Genomic DNA, 12,237 nt, shown 5'->3' with positions numbered 1-12,237 from the left:
TGGGCAGGGATTGCATCTACTAACTCTGTTACATACAATAAGCACTCATTGATAAATTGATTGAGGAATCATCTTTATGAAATGCCTTTTAGAGTGCCCTACTTCCCTCCTCCGAAGGCTTCTGAGATAAAACCAAAGCTCTTGACCATAGGCTTCAAAACTCTTCCTGAACTGGCTCTCTCTTACTTCTTTGCTCTCTTCAATCAATCAATCAATCAATCAATCATATTTATTGAGCACTTACTGTGTGCAAAGCACGGTACTAAGCACTTGGGAATGTATACAGAGTTGGTAGACGTGTTCCCAGTCCACAAGGAGCTTAAAAGAAGCAGCGTAGCTCAGTGGAAAGAGCACAGGCTTTGGAGTCAGAGGTCATGGGTTCAAATCCTGCTGCCAGTTGTCAGCTGTGTGACTTTGGGCAAGTCACTTAACTTTTCTGTGCCTCAGTTACCTCATCTGTAAAATGGGGATTAAGACTGTGATCCCTCCGTGGGACAACTTGATCACTTTGTAACTTTCCCAGTGCTTAGAACAGTGCTTTGCACATAGTAAGCACTTAATAAATGCCATCATTATTATTACAGTCTAGAGGATCTTTTCTCTTGTGACACCTCATCTTGTGATCTCTGCTCTCCCAAAGTAGATCTCCTAATCATCCCTCGCCCTTAATTCCCCTTCTGCGTCTACTTACTGTTTGGACCTTCCCCTCTTTCAGAGCCCTTCTTGATAGCCATTTCTGCCAGAAGGCATTCCTGGACTTGTTCTATTAAGCCATCTCCTGACATTTTATTTATATCCACTCTTATGCTCTCATATCTACTCTTCGTCTATTTACGTTGGCTTCCCTTCCCCATAAGACTGTAAGATCCGGTGGGTACAGGGATTGTGTCTTTTACAGGCGTATCCGGGGGTTTGAGTGATCACACTAAAATCTGGAGAAACAGCCTGAGCTAATTGATGCAGAAGCCCAGGATACACAAGTCCCTCCCATTTTTCCATTCAGTTATCCCAAGGAAGTCAGTTTCCTTCTAGGCCCCTCCTTCCCTTGCCCCATTCCATTCCCGCTCTTCCCTGTAACTTGATGTGTTTTGGTGACATGCACCCTGCCCCTAAGCCAGCCCCAGTTTTCTATCTCCCCACCTGTTCTTGTATTTTTAAACTTGACAGTAGCTGAGCACTCTAGTTGCCATAACCCTCCTTAGGCTAAGTGGGCCACCACTGCAGCTGAAGACAGGGGGAAACCCACAATGTGGCCATTAAAAGCTGTGGGCATCGCTGCCACTGGATCTCACAGGAACCATGGGCAGACTGGGCACGCCTTTCTCCGACCATTTGCCAGGTACCCAGCCTCTCCTCTGTTTCCACAATCGCATTGATCACAGTCTGCTTTCTCATTTGAGGCCCCACCCTCCCTTCCGAGCCCCAGCTGTGGGCACGGAGCCTGGGACGAACCTGGACAGGATGGGAATGAGGCTGCCCTTCCCCTCCCCTTTCTCCACTCCTTCCTGATGGGGGACGGGAGGTGGGGAAGGGCTAGGCGACAGAGCTAGCTGCTGCTGTGAATAAAGTTTGAAAAATAAGTAAACACTGGATCGTGAGTGTAGGGAGATGAGGGAAGAGAGAGCAGACTTTGGGGTACAGGAAAGGGGATTAGCTATGAGAGAGGAAGTGTGTAGCAGGGCATGAATAACATAATTTTGATTTTCTTGTATGGCAGGGTTATCACGTAAGGGCTGGTTAGTGAACAGTACCTAAAAAATTGCATGGTGCCTATGGGAAAACATACCTCGCAGTACAGCTGTTCACAGTACATCCACACTTTCAAGGAACACATCCTGGCTGTATTATAGGGAATGTTTGTACTTATTCTATGTGTCCCTCAATGTACCTAGTATAATGCTCTGCAGATAGTAAGTGCTCAATACATGCTACCACTGCTGATATAGAAATAAAAATCCAAGCAAAATGGTTATCAATCAAATCATTAACATTTTTTGGGTCACCTACTCTGTGCAGAGCCCTGCACTAAGCGCTTAGGAGAGTGCACTGAAGTTAGTAAATGGGATCCCTGCCCTCAAGGAGCTTGCCCATCAGAGGGACAGGCATTAGCATGATTCATAGATTAGAAGAAAAAAGTTGATAATTTGGAAAGTGCTTTAGTAACAGCATTTGTACAAAGGTGTATACTAGGCAGTTGCAAGTCATCATCATCATCAATGGGTCATCATCATCATCAGTGGTATGTAACAAGTGTTTCCTATGTGCAGAGCACTGAACTAAGCGTTTGGGAGAGTACCTTACAACAACTTCGGTTGCTTCATATTTACTGAAGGCTTGGGAGAGTACAACAGAATTAGCAGACACATTCCCAGCCCATAACAAGCTTACAGTCTAGAGGGGGAGACAGACAATATGAATAAATAAATAATTTATAATATATACTATAAAATATGTATGTAAGTGCTGTGGGGTTGGGGGTGGGGGGATATCGAGTGTTCTCATCTGTAAAATGGGGGATTAAGACTGTGAGTCCCAAGTGAGATATTGACTGGGACTCTAGACTGTGAGCTTGTTGTGGGCAGGGAATGTGTCTGTTGTTGTACTGTACTCTCCCAAGCACTTAGTACAGTGTGTTGCACACAGTAAGTGCTCAATAAATATGACTGAATGAATGACTGTTTCCAACCTGATTAATTTGTATCTACCCCAGATCTTAGTACAATGCCTGGCACATAGTAAGCACTTAAGAAATACCACAAAAAAAGTTGGAAGACACATTTGGGGCTAATTCTCCAGGCCATACTTCATGTTCCGTGCCTACCATGAGCAGTGTAATGTCAGTTTGACATTTGTGCTTTGCTACAAATTGGCTTCTCCCCCACCCCTCTTCCAATTTCTCCTGGAAATGTGACTGCAAAATTCCTCCCCTAAATGCATCCAAGCAAAATCAGGATTCCCCCATCAATCAGTCCAACATTTCAAAGTATTTACTGAGCACCTACTATGTGCACAGCTCTCTACTAAGCGTTTGTGGTGGGTACAATAGAATTATTAGAAATGATTCCCTGGCCTCCAAGAGCTTACAGTTTATCAGGGGAGACAGATGGCAAAATAAATTACAGCTAGGAGGCAAAAATAGAGTATAAAGATATGTGGTCTGCTGAATGTAAAGGGGGAGTGAGTTTCTGGCAGTGGGGAGGGCCTGAAAAGGAAGTCAGTAGAAGAGAGGAGAGCGAGGCCCAGTGAAATAACTTGAGAGGAATGAAGTGTGAAAGCTGGGGTATAATGGGTGGAGAGAATGGGTAAAATTTGAGGAACAGAGCTGACTGAGTACCTTAAGTACTTAAATACCTTAAGGACCTTAAGTGAATGAGTAAGTACCCCCCTTCTAGACTGTGAGCCCGTTGTTGGGTAGGGACCGTCTCTATATGTTGCCAACTTGTACTTCCCAAGCGCTTAGTACAGTGCTCTGCACACAGTAAGCGCTCAATAAATACGATTGAAGGAATACCTTAAAGCCAATGCTTATGATTTCCGCTTGATACGGAGAGAAATGGGCAATCACTGAATATTTCAGAGGGTTTTGTGATGTGTGCAGAACCATGTTTTAGACATGTGGTCTGGGCAGCAGAGCGAAGTATGGACTGGAGAATTAGCGCCAAAGCAGACAGCCCACAGATCCCTCTTTGAACAGTCCCACCGTATAGGCCTCATGCCTGGAAAGCTACAATCAGTCAATCTATCAATCGTATTTTGTGAGTGCTCACTGTGTGCACAGCACTGTGTTAAGCACTTGGGGGAGTGCAACGTGACAATATAAGGCAAATTTCCTGACCACAATGAGCTTACAGTCTAGAGGGGAAGGCAGTCATAAATACAAATAAAGTCGTATAAATATAAATAAATATATACATTTGTATAAATATATATATATATTTGGATAAATAAATATATAAATTATATATATATAAGTACTGTAGGGCTGGAAGTGGGTGATGTGTAAAGGGAGCAAGTTGGGGACACAGAAGGGAGTGGGAAAAGAAGAAAGGAGGGCTTAGGGATGGCCTCTTGGAGGAGATGTGCCTTCAATAAGGCTTTGAAGTGAGGGAGAATAATTGTCTGTCAGATGTGAAGCAGGAGAGCATTCTAGGCTAGAGGCAGGATGTGGGCGAGAGGTCGGTGGCAAGATAAATAAGATAGAGGTACAGTGAGTAGGTTGGCATTAGAGGAGCTAAATTTGCAGGCTGGGTTGTAGTAGGAGGGGGCAAGGTGATGGAGTGATTTAAAGCCGATGGCAAGGAGTTCTGGTTTGATGCAGAGGGGATGGGAAACTGCTAGAGGTTCTTGGGGAGTGGGGAAACTTGGACTGTACATTTTTGCAGAAAAAATCTATAGACTTCACAAATAAAAATCAACCCAATCTTAATGGTTAAAAATGTATGATTTATGCTGCAAAGGAGACAAGTGAATTAGTCAAGAAATTTTAACTTGTGTTTTGGTCAGAACCCAGATACAGAGTAACACTAAACATATATCAAATCACAACCCCCCAAGCCCTTTCTTTCCTGGGATACTTACAGAACCAGTGGGCTTAAATAATGGACCCCTTATCCCAGGGCCACATGATTCTAAATGGGATTTAAGCCTTGCAGCAAAGTCCCGGATAAAGAAGGGGTCAGTTTTCCAAGACTCCAGCAGCGTTCCTGCCCGAACTGACTCCCTGCCTTCAAAGTCAGGGGTGTTGTGTGGCCAAATCCCCGGGGACTGCTAGAAATGTCCAGAAGTTCTCCGATCCAAGCGTATTTTCTTGGCTTGGCTAACGGGATCCTGAATTCTAATGAAAATTCCAGCAAATGAGCTCGCCCTGACACTTTGTAATTTCCTCTTTGTTCTCCTTCAAGGTTAGGGGCTGCTGCCAAATTCCTCCTAGTTTCTCTTTTGGGCTGTCACACCGAAAACACCACTATTTACTGTCCAAACTGCCCGGCATGCAATCTTTTTATAGCCGTGGTCTGTCCTCCGCTCCCTCCCAAGCTGTCACATGATGTGATTAGATTTCCTCCCCCTGTCCTGATGGAGCGTGATGAGAAACAGGGGCACATGGGGTATTTGCGAACCCTCTTCTCAACTCTGCCATCCGCACTGCCCAAATGAATGTAGAGGGAGTGGAAAACGTTGAGGAGGGATCCCAAGAGGGGCCTAGGTGTGGTTCCCGTAACCTCTAAATTCTCTTCTCTAAACCAGGACCCTGCCATTCTTATAAGTTCTTGTCAAGACTCCCCTCTCTCCATGAAGATCAGTTTATTCACAGACATATCATTTGCACTATGTGTTGGGACTATCTCTGTAGGATTTTTCTGTGGGATATTTGACCCTTTAGATGGGCAGGAATCCTCATTCCCTCTGTGACTGACTAATGAACAAAAGTGACTTTTTCTGGAGGATGTTACTGAATCTGGCAGTGAGAATAGGGGACTCTGTTTTGGATTTCCAAGGCCCAAACTGACTTCCTGAAGGAACCCAGTGACCTCTGGTTGGAACTTGTTGAAAGGAGAATGGACGACGACAGTTCGGCCTGAGTCCTAGGGTTGTCAAGTGGCAGGAAGAGAGCATGAAGCTGAGAGAGGGGAAGGCTCTGTGGTGGGGACAGGGGGCCCCTACAAACCATTTTCACCCCTCCTCCCACTCCCCAGTCTCTGCCATGGCAGTTCAGGAAGGAAAGTGCAAGATTTATAGCCACTGCTCTGGAGAGGCTCAAGGCTAGTGCTAGCAAAGCTCACTTTCCTTCATATGCGGTTTTTTGGGAGTGCCACAGATTTGCAGAAAAGCCCAACTGCTTTGGTCTTGAAGGTCACCTGCTCTCCTTGATGGAAGAGACCCCTTAAGTCCAGGAAAGGTGCCTTCAACAGTATTGATTGAAAACTTACTGGGTGAAGAGCATCGTATTAGGCGCTTGGGAAACCTCCAGAAGAAGAAGGAGTAATCCCTGATCTTAAGGTGCTTACAGTCGGATGGAGAACATGTGAACTGGGAATTTGTCTGCCAATTCTGTTGTATTGTACTCTCCCAAGTGCTTAGAACAGTGCTCTGCACTTAGTAAGTACTTAGGAAATACCGTTGATTGACTGATGGGAAGGCAAGTCATGAGTCAGAGCCCCAGCCTTTGCTCATCCCTGGTCTCTGTTCCTTCCTAGTGCGGAGCCCTGCTCCAATTTCCTTCAATGGCCCCAGACCCTTGCTGTGCCTGGCCTCTGAGGCCTTGGTTTGGTCTTGCCAAGGTGGGTCCAGCCTCGCTCTGATAGGGATAACATTCCTTTAGAACAAAGCTGTATTGTGTGTATTGATTTGGCCGAATTCAGTTCAATACAGAATTATCAGTTTCTCTCCAAGGGGCTGACAGCCGGCAGGTGTTCGTGCAAGGCCCATTCCTATATTCCAGGTGCTAAACTTGTCCTCCCAGAGAGGGCAGTTAGCAGAGATAAATATTGGAGTTCCTGCTCCAGTTACTGCCTCCACCCTGGGTAATTGAGGTCTATTACCTCTGTTTCTTGTTTACACTGCAAACCTTTGCTTTAGAGGCCCATCATTGGAAGTCTTGGGCTAGGCTAGGGAGGAGCAGGAGCAAGGAAGATGGTGGGGGCCTCCCCCAAACCCCGAAAGCATTGATGCATAGGACTTTGTCCACTTTTGATCAGCAAAGGTCAGTGCTAATTCCAGTCCTGGAATCAGGCTCAGTCTGTGGGATTGCAATTGGAGGGGGGCAGGGAGGAAAGAAGGGGAACATATTGTACTTGTACTTCCCAAGCACTTAGTACAGTACTCTGCACACAGTAAGCGCTCAATAATCACGATTGATTGAATGAATGAAAACTTCTCTTCTTTTTTCGCCCCGGGACAGGTGAGACCAGAACAAATGTCAGTTCTTAGTGACAGCAGTAACTGTATAAAAGTCCCCTGGATCAGTCAATAGTATTTATTGAGAGCTTGCTCGGTTCAGGGTGCTGTTCTATGTCCTTAGAATAGTACCGTAGTATTAGAAGACTAGATCCTGCTCTCTAAGAGTTGGCAATGTAGTGGAAAACTAGTAGTTCCCTCTCCTGTTCCCCCGGGGGTACCTCTGCCTGGTCGGGAATCAATCAGTGGTATTATTGAGTCCTTAGTGTGTGCAGAGCACTGTAGTAAGCACTTGAGAGAATACAACAGATTTTACAATAGAAGAAGCTTGCAGTCTAGAGAGGGAACGAGAAAGGCCCTGGGTTGGGCCTATGGATTCCAGCTCAGTTTTGTGCAGTGATTTATTATGGGGAGGTGGCAGGGATATGGAGGGGGGCCTGGATCTCTGCTAGGCAGTGGCACTTGGTGAGCGTTTACTTTGCCCACCCCCGCAGATTGTAAGCTCCTTATGGGCAGGGAACTTGTCCACTAATTCTTTTATACTCTCCCAAGCACTTAGTACAGTGCTCTGCACATAGTAAGTGCTCAATAAGAACCCCTGATGAATTGATTACATGCACTGTATTAAGTGTTTGGGAGAGTTTGACAGAGTTAATAAACATGGTCTCTGGACCGTTGACATTCGAAGCTCCCGGAGGAGCCCTTTTGGCTAATGGCCTGTTCCCAATCCAAAGCACCTTACACCCCGAACTGAACTTTCATCATAGAAAACTCATTTGTGTGGGAGGGCAGCGCTAGGCAGGCAGGAAGAGGATGAGGAATGAGCCAAGGGAGCCGAAGGGCAGATTTTTAGGTCGGTTTGCCAAACCTGCTGGGCGGAAAATCCCACAGGGCCTTCTCTGCTTTTCATCTCTTTGGGGCTCCACTGAGGAATCTGCAGGAACCATGAGGGAGGACTGTACTAAGCGGTCACCACTATCCTGTTGGCATGAAGCCAGAGAGCCTGTACAGGCGAGAAGGAAGGAAAAAGAAAGGCCGCCTTGATTTCCGGGGCTCTGGAGATCCCAGCGGCCCCTTCCCTTGGGTCTTATTGCCTGAAACAGTTGGTCCCATGTTTCTCTCTCTCTTTCTCCCCATCTTCCATCCTTTTTCTTCACTGTGTGTGTTTGCTCTCTCTCTTTCCCTCTCTCTCTCTCCCGCTTTCCTTCCTCACCCGCGGTTGCTGGGAAGCCGGGAATCATATGGGGCTGGACCATACACAGCCACCTGGCTCCTGCACTGTGGCACTCAAGCCCTTCCTCCTTTTGGTTCTGGAATGATGCCCACACATGGAATATTAATGGAGGGGGGCGTGTGGCGGGGAGGCTGGGTGGGTAAGAGTTGGAGGACCTCCTCTTCTATTGTTTTCAGTTTTTACAAAAGAGACTGCATCAACAAAGGACTCTGAATGCACTGTCTATTTCAGGAAGACTCCAGTCTCCTCCTCTTTATGTAAATAAACATGACAGATCCCATTGCTTGGAGAGGGAGAGAGAGAGAGACAGGGAGAGGGAGGGTCTAAAACTGGGTGGAAACTGCGGGAGCGCTGACAGTGCTGTTGCATTCGTATGTGTATTTATTGGGAGCCACTAAGCTGGGGTGTGTGTGTGTGTGTGTGTTTAAGCATGTGTGTGTTGTGTGCGTGTGAGACATCTGCACGCTGATCATGCTTGCATCCGTGGCGTTTTCCCCCAGTGCTCTCTGACAGTGGGACTGAGAGGTGGCTCCACACACACTGCTATGGGGGGACAGATCACCAGGAACACCCTGTACGGTAAGGAGCTAACCAGCAGTCCTGTTTCTAAAGCAAATTGCAATGTATGTAAACCCTCCTCTCCCTCCCCTGAACCCCTGCGCCGTCCTAACCCTCTGCAGCAGAGACAGAGGGTGGCATGGAAGGTAGGCTAGGTAACAGGCTAGAATGGAGTCAGGCTTCTTGCTGACGAAATGTGCCTTAGTGGGGCCGGAGAGCAGCAGAAGCATTTCCTCAGAGGTCTCTTTCCCTTCCCTGCTTCCCCATGTTGATCCGTTTCTGCAGTTTAAAAGCGAGGACGAGGTTTCTTTTTTCTTTTCTTTTATTTCCTGCTAGAGCCCTGCCTATTGTGCTTTTGGCTAAGATGGAGAAAAGAGAAAGCGAAGCTGTCCAGAGTCTAGATCTCTAGTACAGTGCTCTGCGGGCAGTAAGCGCTCAGTAAATACCATTGATTGATTGATCTCTATTTACAGTCTGCACTAACCTAAAGGCAGGACAGGTTACTTGAAGGGGATCTCTGACAATTGTATCCTGTAACTTTTTCTGCCTTTGTTTCCCTAACCTCCCTTATTGTGAGAGATACCGTGTGGGTGTTTCGGGGAGTGGGGCGTACACATGTATACATGCCCTCGCACATGTAAGACCATCGCTCTCTCTTCCCAAAATTTCTGCTGTCTTCTAATGCCAAGAGGTATCTGGGGGTTGGGAGATTTGGTTCATTTTACGGGGTGTGCAGCAGGTATGTTCTTGTGCGTGAATAGAGTAGATTGTGCATGCGCACAAGTGAATGGATCTATGATTCTTTAGCCCCAGGGGATATATTTTGCATTGAAGCCAGTCCAACTTCAGGACTAAATAGAACATATACGAATACTCAGATATATACAGAATATGCATGTTTTCTAACTATTCCATTAGTGAACTAGCCCTTACAAAATTAAATTATCTTGAGCTTCTCTAGGTTTTTTAAATTTTAAATACACGGAAAATGCTCCGGCCTGTAATGTAGATGTACACGTCCACTGCTTCAGAGAGAAAGAGGACAATCATGGCAGGAGAGAGAGTCCTTGATCTTTTTTCCTTCAGAGGTTTAGTGCCTTGATGGGCGGCGGGGGACACATCATCGCCTGGTGTTTTGGGAATAGCCCCACTGCCGTTACATTTCCAAAAAACAAAATTCCCTCCCTCTGTCTTTGTTAGCGGAGTTTTTCCCTCTCCCAAACTGTTTTCCTGTTTAATTTAAAATGGGATTTTTCAGGGCCACAGGGAGATTCTAGGGACAACCTAGTCTTTCCCTGTTTGCCTTTGGTCTTTGCTTCCTTCTCCTGGGCAGTCGTGAAGGAAGGCCCGGGGTTGGGTTAAACAGGTTGGGCCTTGGGCTTGTTCCACTCCAGTCACTGCAACGCCTTTAACTTTCCCTCTGCCAGTTGCCGTGATCAAGAGCAAGTTGGGGGCGGTCTTGGCAGGCATCAGGGACGATTAACCACCTCCAATTTGGCCTTGCCCCTTAAAAAAGAAATGAAAGGAGGGAACAAAAGCCATTCCGCAGAATAACCAACGGTGAAAGAGCTGCGGATAAAATGGCTTACACCCATAAGGAAATATGCAGGTGACAATTCTTTACCTGGGACCAAGATGCTTCTGGCCTGCAGGTTTCATTTCTCTCGCCTAGCCCCGGGAGTTTTGTGGAGGTCACTTTCGAGTTTTAAAAAAAGAAGGAAGAAGTGGTGGAAAAACCAAGCCATTGGTTCTCGTAAAAGGAAATGAATTTAGTTCTGGGGCTGGGGGAAGGGAGAGGGAGGGAAAGTGACAGATGGACAGCCCTGGAGACGCTTAATCCAAAAGCCGGGTCCAGAGGACAGTGCCAGCGGCTCTTGCCCAGACTCTCTCTGCTCCGATCAGGGAGTGTCCCGGCCCCACTCATGGCCCTGAGGGGGGGAAGGCAGACGGAATCTAGATCGTGGATTCCTACGGAAGGGCCGCTGAGCAGTGGACTCTGATGGGAGGCTTGGGCGGAGGGCTTCTTGGGATGCCAACCATACAGATCAGTGACTAAAGGAACAGCTAAGAGAGAATTCCCAGGAGAATTTTTTTTGGGGGGTGCTGTATTTGTTAAGCACTTACTATGTGCCAAACACTGTTCTAAGCTCTGGGGTAGATGCAGAATAATTAGGTTAGACACAGTCCCTGTCCTGCATGGAGCTCGTAGTCTGAGTAAGAAGGAGAGCGGGAGAACTGAGGTGCAGAGAAGTTAAGTAACTTGCCCAAGGTCACACAGCGAGTAATTGACAGAGCTAGAATGAGAACCCAGGTCGTCTGACTCCCAAGCCTGTGGTCTTTCCACTAGGCCATGCTGTTACTCGTAGGAGGGTGTATGTAAAGGAGTCTGGGTGGCTTTGTTAAAGAAGAAATCTGGTTGTGGGCCATGGATTAGGTTAGTGGGAAAGTCAGGATTAGGGGAGCTGGGTACCTTGGCTAATTTGTCCTGGGATCCCTTCCTTTATCAGGGTCCTCTGGGCCAATAGATTCAATATCTGTTCTCCCTCCCCCTTAGTCTGTGAGCCTCATGCAGGACCATCTGACCTGATTATCTGTACCTACCCCAATGCTTAGGACAGTGCTCAGCACATAGTATTCATTCATTCATTCAATTGTATTTATTGAGCGCTTACTGTGTGCAGAGCACTGTACTAAGCGCTTGGGAAGTACAAGTTGGCAACATATAGAGACGGTTCCTACCCAACAGTGGGCTCATAGTCTAGAAGGGGGAGGCAGAGAACAAAACAAAACATATTAACAAAATAAAATAAATAGAATAAATATGTACAAATAAATAAATAGAGTAATAAGTACATACAAACATGTATACATATATACAGGTGCTGTGAGGAGGGGAAGGAGGTAAGGCGGGGGGGATGGAGACGGGGAGGAGGGGGAGAGGAAGGAGGGAGCTCAGTCTGGGAAGGCCTTAACAGATAGCACAATTATTTAGTAAAGTGTGGGGAGGAGGCAGGTAGGAGGAGAACAACCCACAGGGAAAGTAGCAAATCTCGGTTTATTAGTTGGGATTGAAGGGGTTGGACTTTAATGATGAAGGGCATCTGTGCTAGCTGAGGGGCCATTTTCTGGTTCCATTTCCATGAATCACCCCCAAAATGTCCTTCATATGAGCTGCTATGAACATTTTTACGCCACTATCCATTCCTGACTTAAGATCTGAGAAAGGGGAGAAAAATGGGAATTAATGAAATGGCAGAGGGTCATGGGGCATGAGAGTTGAGGAGACTGACGGATGAAATGGTATTTATCGAGTCCTTACTATATGCAGAGCACTTGTACTGAGTGATTGGAAGAGTACCATATGATAGAGTTGGCAGATGCGATTCCAACCCACAAGGAGCTTACAGCCTAGAGGAGGCGACAGACATTAAAATAAATTGCAGACTGGGGAAATGGGAGAATTTAAGGTTATGAAGAGAAGCACTCTGGAAGCCTCCATTGTCCTGTGCCACACTGGCTCCCAGTGGGACCCTTCAGCTTGTGGGGAGGGG

General features: G+C 46.6%; 1 protein-coding gene across 1 annotated transcript in view; it reads left to right on the top strand.

The window, feature by feature from the left end:
- The first annotated feature begins 1,284 nt into the window (after positions 1 to 1,284).
- NEURL1 (neuralized E3 ubiquitin protein ligase 1) overlaps positions 1,285 to 12,237 on the top strand; it is a 94,707-nt gene continuing 83,754 nt past the window's right edge. The window contains exon 1 of the mRNA XM_038758292.1: positions 1,285 to 1,339. Within this exon, the coding sequence (XP_038614220.1) occupies positions 1,300 to 1,339 (40 nt within the window). The 5' untranslated portion in view covers positions 1,285 to 1,299. The remainder of the gene's footprint in view (positions 1,340 to 12,237) is intronic.

This window comes from Tachyglossus aculeatus, chromosome 16, assembly GCF_015852505.1.
Source record: "Tachyglossus aculeatus isolate mTacAcu1 chromosome 16, mTacAcu1.pri, whole genome shotgun sequence".
NCBI classification, from domain to species: domain Eukaryota; kingdom Metazoa; phylum Chordata; class Mammalia; order Monotremata; family Tachyglossidae; genus Tachyglossus; species Tachyglossus aculeatus.
The sequence above is the reverse complement of the archived record's forward strand: the minus strand, read 5'-3'. Positions and strand labels throughout refer to the sequence as shown.